Source organism: Oncorhynchus keta, chromosome 10, assembly GCF_023373465.1.
Source record: "Oncorhynchus keta strain PuntledgeMale-10-30-2019 chromosome 10, Oket_V2, whole genome shotgun sequence".
NCBI lineage: Eukaryota > Metazoa > Chordata > Actinopteri > Salmoniformes > Salmonidae > Oncorhynchus > Oncorhynchus keta.
The window spans coordinates 27,295,345-27,316,418 of record NC_068430.1 but is presented as its reverse complement, the minus strand read 5'-3'; the positions used below and the strand labels follow the sequence as shown (position 1 = coordinate 27,316,418).

The 21,074-nt window shown below is 45.0% G+C and overlaps 1 protein-coding gene across 6 annotated transcripts in view; it reads right to left on the bottom strand.

Annotated features, from left to right (window-relative positions):
* The window catches only part of anks1ab (ankyrin repeat and sterile alpha motif domain containing 1Ab), a 45,253-nt gene that overhangs the window by 8,898 nt on the left and 15,281 nt on the right, over nt 1–21,074 (bottom strand). For 3 of the 6 annotated variants that reach the window (XM_035777543.2, XM_035777544.2, XM_052526756.1), the window contains 11 exons: nt 16,829–16,944; nt 9,224–9,322; nt 8,786–8,932; nt 8,246–8,362; nt 7,916–8,089; nt 7,462–7,599; nt 7,157–7,228; nt 6,984–7,070; nt 6,654–6,791; nt 5,699–5,881; nt 3,553–3,651 (listed from right to left, as the gene is read on the bottom strand). In XM_035777543.2, the coding sequence (XP_035633436.1) occupies nt 3,553–3,651; nt 5,699–5,881; nt 6,654–6,791; nt 6,984–7,070; nt 7,157–7,228; nt 7,462–7,599; nt 7,916–8,089; nt 8,246–8,362; nt 8,786–8,932; nt 9,224–9,322; nt 16,829–16,944 (1,370 nt within the window). The remainder of the gene's footprint in view (nt 1–3,552; nt 3,652–5,698; nt 5,882–6,653; nt 6,792–6,983; nt 7,071–7,156; nt 7,229–7,461; nt 7,600–7,915; nt 8,090–8,245; nt 8,363–8,785; nt 8,933–9,223; nt 9,323–16,828; nt 16,945–21,074) is intronic. The other 3 variants (XM_035777545.2, XM_035777546.2, XM_035777547.2) reach the window with 1 other exon arrangement.

Below are 21,074 nucleotides of genomic sequence, written 5' to 3'. Positions count from 1 at the left end.
TTTTCTTTATTTGTACAATTCTACATTATAGAACAATAGTGAATACATCCAAACTATGAAATAGCACATATGGAATCATGTAGTTACTAAAAAAGTGTTCAATCAAAATATATTTTATATTTCAGATTCTTCAAAGCCACCCTTTGCACACTCTTGGCATTTTCTCAACCAGCTTCATGAGGTAGTCACCTGGAATGCATTTCAATTAACAGGTGTGCCTTGTTAAAAGTTCATTTATGGAATTTATTTCCTTCTTAATGTGTTTGAGACTATTAGTTGTGTTGTGACAAGGTAGGGGTGGTATACAGAAGATAGCCCTATTTGGTAAAAGACCAAGTCCATATTATGGCAAGAACAGCTCAAGTAAGCGAAGAGAAACGACAGTCTATCATGAATTTAAGACATGAAGGTCAGTCAATCTGGGAAATTTTAAGAACTTTGAAATATTCTTCAAGTGCAGTCGCAAAAACCATCAAGCACTATGATGAAACTGGCTCCCATGAGGACCGCCACAGGAAAGGAAGACCCAGAGTTACCTCTGCTGCAGACGATAAGTTCATTAGAGTTAACTGCACCTCAGATTGCAGTCCAAATAAATGCTTCACACAGTTCAAGTAACAGACACATCTCAACATCCACTGTTAGAGACTGCGTGAATCAGGCTTTCATTGTTGAATTGCTGCAAAGAAACCACTACTAAAGGACACCAATAAGAAGGAGAAACTTTCTTCGGCCAAGAAACACGAGCAATGGACATTAGACCAGTGGAAATCTGTCCTTTGGTCCGATAAATCCAAATTTGAGATTTTTGGTTCCAAACGCCATGTCTTTGCGAGACAAGGAGTAGGTGAACGGATGATCTCCGCATGTGTGATTTGCACCGTGAAGCATGGAGGAGGAGGTGTGATGGTATGGGGATGCTTTGCTGATGACACACTTAACCAGCATGGCTACCACAGCATTCTGCAGCGATACGCCATACCATCTGGTTTGCGCTTAGTGGGACTATCATTAGTTGTTCAGCAGGACAATGATCCAACACACCTCCAGGCTGTGTAAGGGCTATTTGACCAAGAAGGAGAGTGATGGAGTGCTGCATCAGATGACCTGGCCTCCACAATCACCTGACCTCAACCCAATTGAGATGGTTTGGGATGAGTTGGACTGCAGAGTGAAGAAAAAGCAGCCAATGAGTGCTCAGCATATGTGGAAACTCCTGAAAAGCATTCCAGGTGAATCTGGTTGAGAGAATGCCAAGAGTGTGCAAAGCTGTCATTAAGGCAACGGGTGGCTACTTTGAAGAATTAAAAAAAATATACAGTGGGGCAAAAACGTATTTAGTCAGCCACCAATTGTGCAAGTTCTCCCACTTAAAAAGATGAGAGAGGCCTGTAATTTTCATCATAGGTACACTTCAACTATGCCAGACAAAATGAGGGAAAAAAACCCCAGAAAATCACATTGTAGGATTTTCAATGAATTTATTTGCAAATTATGGTGGAAAATAAGTATTTGGTCAATAACAAAAGTTTATCTCAATACTTTGTTATATACCCTTTGTTGGCAATGACAGAGGTCAAACGTTTTCTGTAAGTCTTCACAAGGTTTTCACACACTGTTGCCGGTATTTTGGCCCATTCCTCCATGCAGATCTCCTCTAGAGCAGTGATGTTTTGTGGCTGTTGCTGGGCAACACGGACTTTAAACTCCCTCCAAAGATTATCTATGGGGTTGAGATCTGGAGATTGGCTAGGCCACTCCAGGACCTTGAAATGCTTCTTACGAAGCCACTCCTTCGTTGCCCGGGCGGTGTGTTTGGGATCATTGTCATGCTGAAAGACCCAGCAACGTTTCATCTTCAATGCCCTTGCTGATGGAAAGAGGTTTTCACTCAAAATCTCACGGTACATGGCCCCATTCATTCTTTCCTTTACACGGATCAGTCGTCCTGGTCCCTTTGCAGAAAAACAGCCCCAAAGCATGATGTTTCCACCACCATGCTTCACAGTAGGTATGGTGTTCTTTGGATGCAACTCAGCATTCTTTGTCCTCCAAACACGACGAGTTGAGTTTTTACCAAAAAGTTATATTTTGGTTTCATCTGACCATATGACATTCTCCCAATCTTCTTCTGGATCATCCAAATGCTCTCTAGCAAACTTCAGACAGGCCTGGACATGTACTGGCTTAAGCAGGGGGACACGTCTGGCACTGCGGGATTTGAGTCCCTGGCGGCATAGTGTGTTACTGATGGTAGGCTTTGTTACTTTGGTCCCAGCTCTCTGCAGGTCATTCACTAGGTGGTTCTGGGATTTTTGCTCAACGTTCTTGTGATAATTTTGACCCCACGGGGTGAGATCTTGCGTGGAGCCCCAGATCGAGGGAGATTATCAGTGGTCTTGTCTATCTTCCATTTCCTAATAATTGCTCCCACAGTTGATTTCTTCAAACCAAGCTGCTTACCTATTGCAGATTCAGTCTTCCCAGCCTGGTGCAGGTCTACAATTTTGTTTCTGGTGTGCTTTGACAGCTCTTTGGTCTTGGCCATAGTGGAGTTTGGAGTGTGACTGTTTGAGGTTGTGGACAGGTGTCTTTTATACTGATAACAAGTTCAAACAGGTGCCATTAATACAGGTAACGAGTGGAGGACAGAGGAGCCTCTTAAAGAAGAAGTTACAGGTCTGTGAGAGCCAGAAATCTTGCTTGTTTCTAGGTGACCAAATACTTATTTTCCACCATAATTTGCAAATAAATTAATTAAAAATCCTACAATGTGATTTTCTAGGTTTTTTATCTCATTTTGTCTGTCTTAGCTGAAGTGTACCTATGATGAAAATTACAGGCCTCTCTCATCTTTTTAAGTGGGAGAACTTGCACAATTGGTGGCTGACTAAATTATTTTTTGCCCCATTGTATATATTTTGATTTGTTTAACACTTTTTGGGGTACTACATGATTTCATATGTATTATTTGATTGTTCTGATGTCTTCACTATTATTCTCCAATGAAGAAAACAGTAAAAAAAAATGAAACACCCTTGAAAGAGTAGGTTTGTCCAAACTTTTGTCTGATACTGTATATAAATTATAGCTGTCCAATACCAGATTCATCTGAATCCAAAAGCTGAGTAATATTGCAGGATTAAGACTAAATAGGCCACCTCAAGCATCTTCCTATTTGTACTTATCACACCACTATGCAATTAAAACACTAGATCATTAGCAGCACAACTGTTAAGCCATAAATCATTTGTAGCTGGTCAAATCTAAGCTATAGCCTAATTATCCTCAGGAAACAATTCATGAGAAAGAACTGCTTATCTTAAAAAAGCTCAAATGGAATGACTATGAGAAAATAGAGAATGTGACAGAAATTCAGTGTAGGCTAAGTCAAATCAAAAGGGCAAATATTCTGTAGCTACATGAAGTGCCTGGAAACAAAACAAAAGATGGACATGGAATGACAAGAGAGAGAGAGAGAGAGTTAGAGGTATGTCAGGTAGGTTAGCAGATGGATGATGAAGGATAGCGGAAAGGAGGAGAGAGCAGGACCTGGACTCCAGGGCTAACAGAGTGCAACGGGAGGAAGGAGGGGCGGTGGGTAGTACACGTGTGACAGTAACAGCAGCGGCATTCTAGCGGAGGGGCACCCTGGGAAACAAGAGGATCAAGAAGAGAAGAGCAAAGAAATGTTAAACAGGGAAATAGAAGGACAGAGCATGTATAGTGGCACTGAACTGACCATAGCGGTGCAAGATATCCTGTAAAGAGTGAATCATCTAGGTTGTTTATCACATCCTATTTGGTGTAGACAAATAATGTTGTTAAGATTGAACTCTGAAACATTGTTTTATACTAGACAGCAGCTGGCATAGCAGGGATTTATCTCATCTGCCAACTAGACTGGACTGTACTAGCCAGGTTCCCTTCAGTGTCTAGGCACAGCCAGTACAGTACAGGGTATACAGTGCAGTGTTTAGGAGTAGTGAACTACATATAGTTCAACTAGTAATTTAACCCCATTTTGCAGTAGATTGGTGGTATTTAAACTAAATTCAAATATTGGTAGTGTTTCAATAGTTAATTACATTTTTGTCATGTAGCGGTGTAGCTAACTACTGGAACTACTCACTACTTTTCTTGCTAAAATAACAGTTTCTCACTTAAAATAAAATATTCTTATTTGAAACAGGTTTTGTGTTTAATATGCTAAATTACACATTCTGTTAACATCTGAGCTGTTCTTTTAATTTGTAGTCTATGACATTTCAGATGTAGATATGATCATGTATCACAAAGCAGTTTTGATGTCGTCAACTACTGTTTCAAAGTTACTTTAGTTAAGTAAACTAATTAGCTTTAGTGCAGCTCAACTTTTTCCAATGTGAAGTAATTGGTAGCAAGGTAAATTATATTTTCAGAGTAGCTTCCCCAACACTGACAGTGTTCAGCTGCACAGTGATTTATGCCATAATGTACATGGGACAAAAAGAGTGCACACCTGGCAAGCATGAAATCACTTCGGAAAAAAGGAAAGGTCATCTCACAATTGTGAAATCATTGTCTACATTAACAGCTGCAAATTTAGTTTTCGTGTTTTAGATGTTCCTAAAATTCCACTGCCTAAAACTCATACCACCAACTTGTGCATTATGCTGCTTACTGATTACCTCATATATCATACCTGACATATTATACCTCATATATTATACCCAGGGGTGCAACTTTGGTTTTAGAAGTGGGGGGGACATAATGTTGTTGTTTTTTAGTTCGTTTTGTTTTATCCAGTCGGATAAACACTCTAAACACCCTACCCGGCCACCCGGAAGCATCCGTATTGTCCTAAAACACACCGTTGCCTCGTTTTGTATCACATTCCAATTATAAAACTGGGGTAGACAAAGCGCAATTTCATAATGTGGTGGGTACATTTCTCCCCCGTCCCCAGTGAAAGTTGCGCCTCTGATTATACCTTATATGTACCTATATCTTATCCCTCATATATTATACCTCATATATTGTACCTCATAATATATTCTGTTTGTAGTAGATAATAAAGTACAGTGATTTGTGTGGACGCATAAACATGTTGAGCCGTGTGCATACATGGTCCAGACGGTGCAGCTTTATCAGGTGACAGTGATCACTGAGTGTTCATTATTCTGGGGCCTGAAAGGTTAATACATCCATACATGGCCTGAGGCATACGTAAACATTTACCTAACACTCTCAATCAATATACATGGAAACAGAGGAGGGACCTGGCGACCAGCAGAGAGACACAGCTCTCCTTCTCTCTCTTTACTCCCATAGGAAATTATATCCTGCCTGTAAGCAAAAAAAAACCAAGACTATTCATTCATCATGGTTCTTATATTGTATGGCTGCAGGAAAATCTACTCCGATCTGAGTGACTCAGAGTCGTGGAGACGAGATTGGTAGCAAAATAATGACTCATCACTTTCATCGCTCTTCAAGTCTTCCTTTGTGTATAACAGGGTGATCAGTGGTTTAAACTCCGAAGGAACACTCTGTGAGTCATCTGATCGTGCATATTTCTGCATACACACATACACATCTACACATACATACTGAATATACAGAAACACAGTATGTATATACACATAATGCACGTACAGAAACACACATGTTGTGCTACGAGTGAGATTTGTGTTTGTGCTCAGTGTGTGGTACTCACTGTTGATCTCCTCATGCTGCTCCATTGCTGTGATGTGGGCCGGCTGGATTTGGTCTCAATGACCTCTGACCCCAGAGATGGTGGGGGGACTGGGACATACTGCCTGGCTTTGGTCTGGAGAGCCAGCTGATAGGCCACCTCAAAGGCCTGACCCAGCGTCAGGATGATCTCATAGGTCTGGGTCTGTACCGAGGGAGGGAGGGAGTAAAGAATGAACAGACGGTTGCAGTAGTGACTGACAGCTACTTTGAATGAGGCACTCTGAATGAGGTACTAATTACAATAAATCAGCATTTTTGTCATTGAGATGCCATTCATAGCAGGAGCACTATGTTAATCAAGGATGCAATTAGACAATCGAGATGTAGCTTTGTATCGTGTGCCAGGCCTTTTTGAAACATGGCTTTAAAAGTGACTAATCAAGATATGAAGTTATTTGCATGACAGCAGGTGCATTACTTTAATCAATACATTAAGGCAATTTAATTAATCAAGATATGAAGTTGCATGCAGTTTTGTCAGCAGGTTGCCAAACTCCAATAAACCTTTTCCTATCAAACTTTTTATGATATTACTGTATATGGCATTTATAGTTAAATTAATAATAGTCAGAGTACTTTAGAAAGATTTTAAGGTGGGAAATGGGTGATTGTATTTTAGCATAGATATGTAGAATCTTAATTTGAGCCAGTTTACTACAGTAGGACAATAATCCTGCAGCAACAGAAAATGTTAATTATTATGTGGATTATAATGAATGGAATTTTTTTGTAGGGCTTGATACATTTTACATTCGGGCAACTTAAGCATTTTAAAACCATTCCTGCTGTGCAGGACAATTCTCAGCAACAAAAAAGTTATCAAATTAAGATCCTACATCTGTAGTCTTATGGAGTGATAATAATGTATGGAGTGATTGAAAGGTTTGGGGTGGTGTCATCATCCTGTTCCTCACCACTTCCACAGTGCTGAAGACATGGCAGAAGTGGTGGCCACTTTTATTGTCCTTGGTGATATAGGCGAAGGTGCAGAGTTCCTCAGGGTCCTGGGCCGCACAGGAGATGTTCCTGATCTCATGCTCGGCTACTATGGTCTGGTGAGAGGACAGAAGAACAGGATGGAACTGAGCAGCAACAGGAACAACAACATCGACCAGAAACAACAGACTTCATCGGCACCAACAGTGCTATCTTTATTTTAGGGGAATCAGTATGAGAGAGCGAAGTAGGGAAATGATGCTGCTGACATCATCGTGCATCTCTCATTGCCTGCAGGCTCCCAGTACCTTAGTGGCTGCGTCGATAAACTTGACTCCTTTATAGGTGATGGAAAGGATGACAACAGGACCCTTTCTTGAATGGTCCTTCGACTTCTAGAAGTAGAAAGAAAATGGCAAGGGGTTATATATCAATATGGAGTGCTAGAAAAGAGTGATTGAATATTGATGACATCACGTACCCTAATTTTGGCACAGGCTTCTTGAGTTGACTCAATCCCCCGTAGATCCCTGATAATCATTGATCCTAAATACTGGAAAAGAAGCAACAAAAAAGGTTATCACCTCTGAACTATCAATTTCTGACACATCAAGCAATGATCAATATTGATGATAGCTGGTGACTATATGTAGAATCTTAATTTGTGCCAGTTTGCTACAGTAGGAAAATAATCCTGCAGCAACAGAAAATGTTAATTATTATCTGTGGATTATAATGAATGGTGACTTCTCTTCAGGGGGCATAATGACTGTAGACATGACTTACACTGGCCTCATACCCACAGGACTCTAAGATGAGTTTCTCAGGCTGGTGATGCCAAGCGGACACTGTAGCGTATGTGGCAGACTGGCTAGGCGGCCGAAGGGTCAAACTGGGTTCCCTATGTCTGTCACTCTGTCTGTCCTAGAAAGACACATACAGTAGAGACGGATTGATTCTGTAGTGTACAGGGATGCTTATGGCATACAATTTTGTCACAAAATATTACTGGATAATAAAACTACAAATATGCTGTAACACTTGACTGATCAATATATATTTAATACAAGCATAGAATGACCCAATAATCTGTTAAACACATAACAGCTTCGGTTTCAGATCACCCCAGCAGCAGCTTCCTCTCTTTATGACATGATTATCCCAAGCATACCACAGAGACACATATTTCAGTCACTTTATGAGCTACAGGTAAAGACAGCGTTTTGTCAGGAGAACTAACATGAGAGCGTGGTCTCTCGCTGTAGGAGCGCAGGGACACACTGCAGTCCTGGTCCATGGCTCTCCTCCTCCTGCCTGCCTCTCCCAGGGGCAGGAGCATGTCCATGGAGCGACTGGTGGACGGGTCCATCTGACTCAGAGCAGAGGTCCCTGTCTGGGACAACAAGTCCTGAAACTGACACATACAGATTGATTGATCAGATTGATGACGTGGGCGTGGAAGATTTCAAACAAAATAGTAACTCAATACATATTTCAATTAGGTATTAGAATGTTATGTAGTGTCATACAGGTGAAATTATTGTTAAAATGTGACAAGGCTCTAACTAACCCTGATCTGTGAGAGACGGTGAGAGATCTGTGATTTGGTCGGGGCCTCCTCATAGGGCCGCTCTGCCAGAGACGCTATGATCCTCTTCCTGTGGCCCAGAACGCCGATTTTCAACACCTACAGAGACCGGCACAGATGGGACACAATGGTGACTAGACTGTACTAAGGCCTGTGTGCATATCAACACTAATACTGACAAAAACAAATATGAATGGAAATACACCACAGGTGGTTGGTGGAGCCTTAATTGGGGAGGACGGGCTCGTGGTAATGGCTGGAGTGGAATTAATGGAATGGTATCAAATAAATGGTTTCCATGTGTTTAATGCCATTCCATTTACGTTCCAGCCATTATTATGAGCCGTCCTCCCCTCAGCAGCCTCCAATGAAATACATAGTTGGACACCCATGCCGGCACACAACAGGCAGACAGAACGGACTCCTCAATTATTCAGCTCAAATCTGTTTTCCTTAAGCTCAGTACAGCATTGTCTCCTCCCTGAGGCACTCTATAATTCACTAACAAAACATTGGCCTCACGTTGACAATCTCCAATTCCCATAGGTTCTTCACACAGTCCAAGGTACGGTAGCCGCTAGACAGGAAGTTAGGCAGGTACTCCTGCAGACCTAGCACATCCAACCAGGTGGAGAGAGAGGTGCTGCCATCACAGCCCAGGGCCTTCACCTATAGACAGGGGCAGAAAATAGATCAAAATACATTAAAATAAAAGCAGGATTTCACAATTCCCTTCAGGATATTCCAACCATAACCAATGTCAAAGGGCTTTTTCATATGATCTATTTTGCCATAGCTACAGGCAAGATCCAAGCTACTTTACAATAGCGGTCATCCTGTCATGATTGATAATACTATACACAAATGTAGATAAATCCAATGCACACTCCTTGACGTTCTTAGATGAATGTTCATCCAGGTAAAAGGTTGCAGGTGGTGCCCTAGACTGATGATAACTACCTTGGGCAAGCTGCGTGCTGCGTGGAGGATCTTCTTTCTGTGTCCAGGGTCAGTGATTCCCATATCTCTAAGGTCCAAGTCCTCCATCACGTTACTGCCCTACACATGCACCAACGCACGCAGTACACACACACACAAGTTAATCACACAAACTGCAGACACTTATGCATAAACACATATAATCACTTAAGCTAACTATTAACATAGACATTACAACATCTCCTACACTCCAGGTCTATATTCGTGGCCAAGCATGACTCTAACACCATCATTAAGTTTGCTGACGACACAACAGTGGTAGGCCTGATCACAGACAAAGATGAGACAGCCTCTAGGGAGGAGGTCAGAGACTTAGCAGGGTGGTGCCAGGACAACAACCTCTCCCTCAATGTGATCAAGACAAAGTTGCTGATCGTGGACTGCAGGAAAAGTGGGGCCGAACATGCCCCCATTCACAGCGACGGAGCTGTAGTGGAGCGGGTTGAGAGTTTAAGTTCCTTGGTGTCCACATCACCAACAAACTATCATGGTCCAAACACACCAAGCCAGACGTGAAGAGGGGACGACAACGGCTTTTCCCACTCAGGAGACTGAAAAGATTTAGCATGGGTCTCCAGATGCTCAAAAAGTTTGACACCATCGAGAGCATCCTCAACTGGTTGCATCACTGCCTGCTATGGAAACTGCTCGGCATTTGACCATAAGGTGCTACAGAGGGTAGTACGTATGACCCAGTACATCACTATATAATAGGCGGTGTCAGAGGAAAGCCCTAAAAATCTTCAAAGACTCCAGTCACCCAAGTCATAGACTGTTTTCTCTGCTACCGCAAGGCAAGCGGTACCTGAGAGCCAAGTCTATCTCCAAAACGCTCCTTAACAGCTTCTACCCCCAAGCCATAAGACTGCTGAACAATTAATCAAATGGCCACCCACACTATTTACATTGACCCCCCACCCTTGTTATTACACTGCGGCTGCTATCTGCTTTTTAGTAACTTTTTTATTTCCTACATTTTTTTATTGAACATTTATTTAACTAGGGAAGTCAGTTATTTACAATGACGGCCTACCAAAAGGCAAAAGGCCTCCTGCGGGGACGTGGGCTGGCTTTAAAAATGAATTAAATATAAAGATAGGAGAAAACACACATCACGACAAGAGAGACAACACAACACTACACAAAGAGAAACCTAAGACAACAACATAGCATGGCAGCAACACAACATGGCAGCAACACAACATGGCAGCAGCACAACACGGTTGCAGCACAAAACAGGGTACAAACATTATTGGGCACAGACAACAGCACAAAGGGCAAGAAGGTAGTGACAAGAATACATTGCGCACTTTACCCCCACCAACATGTACAATTTACCTGGACAACCTATACCCCTGCACATTGACCAGTAACTCCTGTATATAGCCTCGTTATAGTTATTTTATTGTGTTACTTTTTATTTTATATTTTAATTTACTAAAACTTTTTTTTTCTTCTTTCTATTGTGTTATTGACTGTACGTTTGTTTATTCCATGTGTAACTCTGTGTTGTTGTTTGTGTCACACTGCTTTGCTTTATCTTGGTCAGGTCGCAGTTGTAAATGAGAACTGTAATGAGTTTCCTCCTCTTCTTCCGAAGAGGAGAGGCGAAACGGATCAGAGGACCAATACGCGGCGTGGTAATTTTCCATGGTACTTCTTTAATGCTTTAAGGTACACATGAACAAACTAACAAAACAAGAAAACGTGAAAACTCAAATTACAGTCCTATCTGGTGCATACACAGAGACAGGAAACAATCACCCACAAACACACAGTGAAACCCAGGCCACCTAAGTATGATTCTCAATCAGAGACAACTAATGACACCTGCCTCTGATTGAGAACCATACTAGGCCGAAACATAGAAATTCCCAAAACCTAGACAAACAAACATAGACTACCCACCCAACTCACGCCCTGACCATACTAACTAAACACAAAACACAGAAAATAAAGGTCAGAACGTGACAGTACCCCAAAGGTGCGGACTCCGGCCGCAAAACCTTGACCTATAGGGGAGGGTCTGGGTGGGCGTCTGTCCGCGGTGGCGGTTCTGGCGCGGACGCGGACCCCACTTCACCCTTGTCTTTGTCCGCCTTATTTTCCGCCTCCGTGGCTTTCTCACCATGGCAACCCCTCTCAATGACCCCACTGGACAGAGGGGCAGCTCGGGACAGAGGGGCAGGGGCTCTGGACAGAGGGACAGGGGCTCTGGACAGAGGGACAGGGGCTCTGGACAGAGGGACAGGGGCTCTGGACAGAGGGACAGGGGCTCTGGCGCCTCTGGGCTGAGGGGCTCTGGCGCCTCTGGGCTGAGGGGCTCTGGCGCCTCTGGGCTGAGGGGCTCCGGCAGCGGCGCCGGACAGGCGGGACGCTCCGGCAGCGGCGCCGGACAGGCGGGAGGCTCCGGCAGCGGCGCCGGACAGGCGGGAGGCTCCGGCAGCGGCGCCGGACGGGCGGGACGCTCCGGCAGCGGCGCCGGACAGGCGGGAGGCTCCGGCAGCGGCGCCGGATGGGCGGGGCGCTCCGGCAGCGGCGCCGGACAGGCGGGAGCACCTGCAGAGAGGAGACAGAGAGACAGCCTGGTGCGTGGAGCTGCTACAGGAGGCAGCGGCGCCGGACAGGCGGGATGCTCCAGCAGCGGCGCCGGACAGGAGGGACGCTCCGGCAGCGGCGCCAGACAGGCGGGACGCTCCGGCAGCGGCGCCAGACAGGCGGGACGCTCCAGCAGCGGCGCCGGACAGGCGGGACGCCCGCAGCGGCGCCGGACAGGCGGGAGGCTCCGGCAGCGGCGCCGGACAGGCGGGAGGCTCCGCAGCGGCGCCGGACAGGCGGGAGGCAAGCGGCGCCGGACAGGCGGGAGGCTCGGACAGGCGGGAGGCTCCGCAGCGGCGCCGGACAGGCGGGAGGCTCCGGCAGCGGCGCCGGACAGGCGGGAGGCTCCGGCAGCGGCGCCGGACAGGCGGGAGGCTCCGGCAGCGGCGCCGGACATGCGGGAGGCTCCGGCAGCGGCGCCGGACAGGCGGGACGCTCCGGCAGCGGCGCCGAACAGGCGGGAGCACCTGCAGGGAGGAGACTGAGAGACAGCCTGGTGCGTGGGGCTGCCACAGGAACTACCAGGCTGGGGAGACTTTCAGGAGGCTTGATGTTAGGAGGAGCCTGAAAGATCGGGCTGTGGGGAGCACTGGAGCTCTGGTGCGCAACCTTGGCACCACTTCCCCAGGCTGGACAACTACTCGAGCCCGGACCCTCCAGAGTGCAGGCACAGGTTGAACCGGGCTGTGGGTAAGCACGGGAGATCTAGTGCTTACTACACGCACCTCTCCCTAGGCTCCACTCCCACAGTTGCCCGGTACGAGCGGAGCGCAGGCAGAGGACGCACTGCACCCTCCCAGCGCCCGGAGACACAGCACGCAGAGCCGGCGCAGGATAACCTGGACCAAGACTGCGTACCGGCGACCAGACCCGCTGAGCAGGCACCATACGCCCTGGCTCAATGCCCAAACTCGCATGGCACTCTCGGGGCTGTCCTATAGCGCACCGGGCTATGGACACGCACTGGCGACACCGTGCGCTCAACCGCATAACACGGTGCCTGACCAGTAATGCGCTGCTCATAATAAGCACGAGGAGTGAGCTCAGGTCTGCTACCTGGCTTAGTACCACACCTCGTGTGCCCCCCAAAAAAAAAAAAAATTTGGGGCTGCCTCTCGTACCTGTCGCACTGCCGTGCTGGCTCCTCATATTGCCGCCGATCAGCTTTCGCTGCCTCCAGCTCTGCTTTGGGGCTGCGATTTTCCCCAGCCCGTGCCCAAGGTCCCTCTCCGTTCAGTATCTGCTCCCATGTCCAGGAGTCCTGTGATGGTGGCCTCTGTTGTTGCTGCTGCTGCTGTCGTCGCTGTCCTTTACCACGCCGCTTAGTCCGATTGTGGTGGGTGATTCTGTAACGAGTTTCCTCCTCTTCTTCCGAAGAGGAGAGGCGAAACGGATCAGAGGACCAATACGCGGCGTGGTAATTTTCCATGGTACTTCTTTAATGCTTTAAGGTACACATGAACAAACTAACAAAACAAGAAAACGTGAAAACTCAAATTACAGTCCTATCTGGTGCATACACAGAGACAGGAAACAATCACCCACAAACACACAGTGAAACCCAGGCCACCTAAGTATGATTCTCAATCAGAGACAACTAATGACACCTGCCTCTGATTGAGAACCATACTAGGCCGAAACATAGAAATTCCCAAAACCTAGACAAACAAACATAGACTACCCACCCAACTCACGCCCTGACCATACTAACTAAACACAAAACACAGAAAATAAAGGTCAGAACGTGACAGAACTTGTTCTCAACTGGCCTACCTGGTTAAATAAAGGTGATATAATAAATATAAATAAAAACGGCATTGTTGGTTAAGGGCTTGTAAGTAAGCATTTCATGGTAAGGTCTACTACACCTGTTGTAGTTGGCGCATGTGACAAATATAATTTGATTTGATTTTGATTTATATGCACTCAATAATGCGCACACACACACACACACACACACACACACACACACACACACACACACACACACACACACACACACACACACACACACACACACACACACACACACACACAGAGAGACATAGACATAAACACACACACGCATGCGCTTATTTGTGTCCTCAGACAAACAGGAATGGCGCGGTGAGAGGACATTGGAGTCAAATAAATTGTGCATGCCAAAGGTAATCAATCTATTCTAATGCAACACCACCAAGGGAAAAGCAATCAAAACTGCAGGAGCTTTTACTTCTGAGCTACAGTGTTGCATTGAGACAAATTACATTGGGCATGAGAATTATGTATCTGTGTGTTTGTATATGTGTGTGTGTAAAGTCATCTAAACATTTCCTATTTTCCTTTACACTAATGATTGACAACAATAGATGTTCACCATTTGTTTTACATAACTTTCCATAAGTGGCACATGCTTCGTCATCTAAATCAGCTTTATAGGGAGAAATAAAGATACAAGGAGATCCTTAAAAATGTGGAGCTCAGCATTTTCCCAGTGGACTGCTGCGGATAGATTTTTCCTGGCCAAGAATGTTAAAATGTAGCTAGTCTTTTCTAAATCTAGCCTCACTGCTCGTTTCTGGAGCACAATGCAGCAGTTACAGTAACACACTGATGATCACTAGAACAAGGATCCAAATAATGCAGTGTCTGACGTCAGGAATCGCCCAAAATAGATATTTCCAATAAATTGTTGGACGTTCCAGAAGGTCCAACTCTAGCTTGTCATTTATACTTAAACAGGAATATATGATGAAGTAATGAATAGCTATTTTTGTTGTTATTTATAAGTACCTATTACATAACTGACACATCAAATCAAATCAAATGTATTTATATAGCCCTTCGTACATCAGCTGATATCTCAAAGTGCTGTACAGAAACCCAGCCTAAAACCCCAAACAGCAAGCAATACAGGTGTAGAAGCACGGTGGCTAGGAAAAACTCCCTAGAAAGGCCAAAACATAGGAAGAAACCTAGAGAGGAACCAGGCTATGTGGGGTGGCCAGTCCTCTTCTGGCTGTGCCGGGTGGAGATTATAACAGAACATGGCCAAGATGTTGAAATGTTCATAAATGACCAGCATGGTCCAATAATAATAATACATACAATCCCTCATCACAAAGGGGAAGGTTCCATGAAATGAGGAGGCACCAGAAAACCCATAAGGGCAGACCGAAGGTCTGAAGGGTAGACTAACTCTAACTTTCTCTGTTTTTAAAAATTTGATCTATGACGCTCTTGCCTTTGGGATCAGCAGAGAAACTCAGATTTCTCAACTGGGCTATACTCTAAAAGTGTATTTTATTTAATGAAGATGACAGCTTTGTCATCGCAGCTTTCAGGCCAGATGTTCACCGACTAATGTGCGTCTCCGGCACAGTCAGCATTACCTTTGCTCCTCTGGGCTTCATGACAATGTATTTATATGTGATTTGATTTCATCTACATTCATTTGATGATGGGGTTGAACAGTGTCTCACAGAGCCATCTCAATCACTCAATAAAAGTTATACCTGGCAAAACCCAGTATACTACTTCCCCTGATCTAGAGTCGGCCCACAAAGCAAATCAACAAATAAACAGAGCAGCACTGCAGTGATAACTCGATGAATCTGGCAGAAAGTTCAATGGGACACCATTCAACCTTTACAACATCTCTCTGACTGCTCTGACCTATTCAGACAGCAACCTCCAAGTCCTTGTAAGTATCTGAGGGGAATTTGTCCTGCAGAGAGCGAATCAATTATCTGGTTGGTACTTCTACTCCTCAGACATTAATGCAGAGATGAACATTAGCATCACAATGCTAATGACCCATGATCTTCATCCTATTATAACCATATTAACATGAACACCATTGGTACAATACTGGTTGGTACAATACACTCTACATCACTATGCTGACTATTCCCAGTCGAAACACAGTATATTAGACTTCTCCCATTGGTTATGTAACCTCTCCAACAGGTGCAGTCCATTGCCCCTGGCCAAGCTCTCATCTGTGGCAAACTCATGTAAACAACAGTACTGAAGCAGCTGTGTCATCAGATTAGTTTGTGTTTGCTTTCAAGACGAACATATTTCTCAAAGTTACCGAATCAGTGGAAATATCAGTGTTGTTTTGAACATTCATTGGCAAATGTTGTAACACACATCCGTGTGTTGTAACTTAAAAGGAACATGATTGCCTCTTAGTTTGACACAAAACACACAGTCATTTTAGCTGCAGCTAATCCATTTTATTAATACATAATTCCAGAGGCACAGCCTATTGAATCTGCCTATGCTTTCCAGAAACTAGAGACATACAAGACTCAAGGGATGTCATAACGATGTTATTTTCTGGCTGAAGTGGCATAAGATAACCAGAAAAAAACATCAGTATACAACTTGACCATGACATCACAAAATATGTATGAAGTCTCTACAGCAAAAAACAAACATTCATGCCCTTAAAAAAATACTTTACTTTGCCACAAAATATCTTATAGAATTGCCAGAAAGTAAAATCCATACTGTGACCTCAACAGAGTGGTTTGTTGTATCTGCTGATGATTGGGTGAGCTATAATGTGTATGCTTTCTGGCCGAGCCAGCATGGAGGTCAAGGCTATAGAACATAAATCAGCCTGACAAGATAGGGGGGGATGGTGAGACTATGGGAATTTATTGTAAATGAGATGGAATGATTGGGGATGAAGGAAAAAAGTGAATAGGTTTTGTTGTGATTCGTCATACCATTGGTGACCTCTTCTACGCTTCAAAGGGATTTACAGTAAATCTGTATAGGGTCATCTACTGTATAGCAAGGAGAGGTGAAGAGCAGCTATGGAAGAAAGAGAGAAACTGGGGGAGACAGAATAAGGAACAGAAACTGAAATAGAAGAGGGGAGATGGAAAGGAGGGAGAAAAGGAGATGGGAAAAGGAGGGAGAAAAGGAGATGGAAAGAGATGAATAGTGTAAAAGATCTTAGAAACGTTGACTCACCATGTAGCGTAGGTCGTCAAAGCCATTAAGCAGCAGCTTGCTCTCGTACTGCGGCAGCCCCACATGCTCCAGCCACTCTCCCACAGGCTGGTCCAGGGCTTTGCTGCAGGCCCCATCTGCCGAGAGAGGGAAGCGCTTCAGCAGGGAGAAGCCGTTCAGCCGGTAGCAGCGGCACTCCGAGGACGAGACATGACATTGCCACATCATCCTCGGCCAGCACAGCCGAGTGCAGGAGCACCAGCAGGGCAGAGGAGACAGGGTCCAGGTTGGGGGAGGGCGGCTCCCACAGGGCAGGAGGGGGCCCGGCTATTCTTACACTGGAGATAGTGGTGGAACCTGCCCACTGTGGTATACTGTACACCCACTGTTGTTACAGTGAGTGTCAATGTCAGGCAAGGATGGAGGTAGAGGTGGATATGTAGATCTTTTTAATACTGATCACCACTTTCAATTAATTGAGCCAATCTGGCATCTTCTATCAAAATGTTTTGCTAATTAATGACATGGAAATTGCCAATGCCTCAAAATGTTTCATTTCCAGCACACTGTAATACGGAGCACTAAACAAAATAATTTTCCAGACCACACAAAGATGATACAGTATTACTGGATATCATATTCCACATTCTGTCTTTAAACCTGGTTAAACCATCATCAGCATCATCCTTTTTGAGATAATATTCCACAAGGGTATGGTAAACCTCAGTAAGTTACAGCTCCTCTTTGTAGCATTTGGTCACCTCTGTCTCTGTCCCATGGCTTTATTGGACAACCTGTCTGAGAGCTCTGACGGTAGAACCGTGATAAGGTAAGGCTATTCGTGTAATCTGGATTATGGGATTCTCTCTAGGATTTTGGTTTTACTCCACGAACAGAATGAGAGTCCAATCTCATACACCAAAATTCAGGTTTCTCCTTTGGCTTCCGACTGTTGATGAAAAACTCCTGAAATAAAATCAGAATCCAATCACTAGCCGCTTGATAAAGCTCCAGCCGCCAGCATGCCTGCTAGCCCGAGGCTCTATGTCCTTGGTGTTCCCAGTGATCCTGGTGGAAAACCTGATGCTTCCCAACATATAGACTCCCCTCTGGAGGCTGGCTCATTCAGAGAAAGTTCTTATCATATCTCACACCAGTAAATCCAAGCTTAGCTCTAACAGAGCGCAGGTGAGCCTCTTGACTCTTGGCTGAGATCTCCACAGGACCACCTTGGTTCAGCCTGCCTCTTCCCTGTGTGATAAGCCCCCTCCACCCCACCTGGTTCTCCCCACCGTGGGTACAGCTAGCTCCTGTGCTCAGGGCAGAGGTTTGCTGCATCCCCTGTCTGATGCATGCACTGTCACAAAGCAGCTGCTCTCGGCTCACACGCTCCCCTCACCACTTCCCTCACAGGACATAACGTCCTGATGCTGGATACTCACGAGTCCAGAAAGCAGCCTCAACCGCGTCCTTCCCGCATCCACAACAGGCAGTCTTGATGCTCATCCCCCTTCCCATTCAGACAAATCCCTCAAGCTTTCTCTCTCTTCCGCTCTCTTTCTGGCTCTTTACCTCATTCCCTTATTCACATAGTCTCTAAGTCCACTGCAGGGCTGCCGTATGCTGCCTGATGGAGAAGGGTACTGCTCCACGTATCAGCTCTTCGTTCCTCCCCCCTCTGCCTCACACTCTTACTATATAAATCCCCCTCCCTCTCCCTTTACCTCATAGCCTCTCTCTCACTCCCTCTACCTCAGTCTCTCTCTCTTCCTCTTACTCCAGTCTCTCTCTCCCTCTACCCCAGTCTCTCTCTCCCTCTACCTCACAGTCTCTCTCTCTCTTCCCACCATCTGCACTGATTAGAATTGCACAGAGGCACTCTGATCTTGCTAGTGCTGAAAAGACACCACCGTCAGAGGCAGGGAACAAGCACGAGGAGCCTCAAAATCACAGACCTCTCTGTATGGAATGACTAGATATTTAAAAAAATATGTACGTTTCTCCCCTTCTACATGGGCAGTGATTTCAAAGCTCGGCTTCCCATTGCTTTACAAGGGACATTAAAATAAAGAAAATGTTCACGTTTATTCACAGCTGTCCTTAATTCGTTTACATCTCGCTGTGATGATTGTGTGAGTGGTGCAGCACACACACACACACACACACACACACACACACACACACACACACACACACACACACACACACACACACACACACACACACACACACACACACACACACACACACACACACACACACACACACACACACACACACACACACACACACACACACACACACACTGTTTAATGGACTGTCTCTCATAACGACTCTCAAGTCCCTTTCATTGGATACCCCCCCGTGCTACAAGATGACAGGAGAAACATTACACTCTTAGAAAAAAAGGTACTATCTAGAACCATAGAGGGTTCATCTGCTGGTTCCAGGTAGAACCCTTTTGGTTCCATGTAGAACACTTTCCTATGGGGACAGCTGAAGAACTCTTTGGGAACCCTTTTTTCTAAGAGTGTAACTCCTTTTGTTACGTCAGCACATATCACAAACTATTTTAGAATACAACAGTTGATGCGTGAAGCTTACAGATAACTGCAGGAATCAAATGTGTGAAATGCAACAGGATAATACAAATGGGCACAAAGACTTCTATTGAAATAAAACCAAATAGGCATTTGCACCCACCTATGCAGGGCTGCTTACTGCGTCCATCACTGGAGTTATCTGGATACAGCTACAGGCACAGAGTAATTATGCAGGCTTTCAGTCTGCCTGTGAACGCCTCACACATCCCATCCCCAGCCAGCTGGCCAGAGGAGGAGAAGTCATGGTTACAGAGGCAAAGTGAGGAGAGATCGATTTGAGCTCCTGCCGTAATTGGCCCGGCTGTAACGAAGTTGCTCTACCTTAATGAATGTAAAGGTCAGGTCTTTATGACCACGCATCCGAGATAAGTTCAAGAGCTAACACTCATAATTCATAATCAAGAACAGACAGCCCTTCTATTAGACATGCTTTGGGATAGAGAGAGAAATGATGAATGCGCTCACTACTGTAAGTCGCTCTGGATAAGAACCTCTGCTAAATGACAAAAATGTATAATAATGTGAAAAGGAAAAGGAAGACAAATGAAGCAGACAGATAAGAGATGCACATAAAAAGATGAATCGTGAAGATGATGAGATGTGCATGTGGGGGAGATAAGATGGTAATAAAGAAATGGGAAAGATTGGAGCAGACTCATTACGTTTCAGTCAGACCCCTCCCTTTTCCCCCAGAGCTTTACCGATGGCAGCTTCTTTAATATATCACTCAAACAAAGCCTGTTAAAGATACCAGCCCTCCCCACCCAATTACAGCCATTCATTTAGGACGACATCAGCTCCCAGGGACCAGCAGGGCCTAATTACTGAGTGATTGTTACTGTTAGGGGGAACTGGGTTACTACCTCAGCCCACTAAACAAGTCTTCACGTCCAGTTTGGGATAGTGGGCTTCCGAAGGGACCGAGAGAGGTACCTAGGTCTAAACTTGGCTCGGGGAAATATTTACGGAGAGTTAATGACTCTGCTATCTAGATAAAGCACTGCCTCGTTATCAATGTGAGAGTAGCCCTAGCTCTGTCAACACATCCACAATGGCAACACTACCGAAAGGAACCGCAAAGCTAAATGAATTCACAGGAACGGAAGACGGACACTATATCTTTGAACGTCAGAGGAGTGGCAAACACATACTGAGCTGCAGGATGCCTCCTGTGTGTTGTTAGGAGAGCTCCCTCTCCCTCCCTGCTCGCTGTTTAAGTCTACTCAATGCTCCTGGAACAGACAATTGAAGCACTTTCAAACCACAAATGCAAACAGCACATCGTTTAAGCATTCGATAGGCAGGGATGTTTCAAGAGGCAAAATGGCACAGCAGTCACAAAAAACAAATATTATAGTTTAGGTTTAATTAGCACAGGTCATCCCTAGGAAATAGTATCTATGGAGAAAGAGGGATGAGAGGAATATGAGGGAGAGAGAGGGATGAAAGGGTTGGGGGATAATATAGCTCCTTTACAATGGTGGAATAATGTAGGGGAGAATAGTGACAATTTGGCTTCCCCCTCTCACACTCACTCTTTTTTCCTTTTCTTGATATCTTAATCCGGAAGGACACTTTCATTTTGTATCATTTAATTTTGTAGGAGAATACAATACCCTCATTATGCCTTTACCGAGAGGGCAAGTCAGTCAACGCATTTTGGC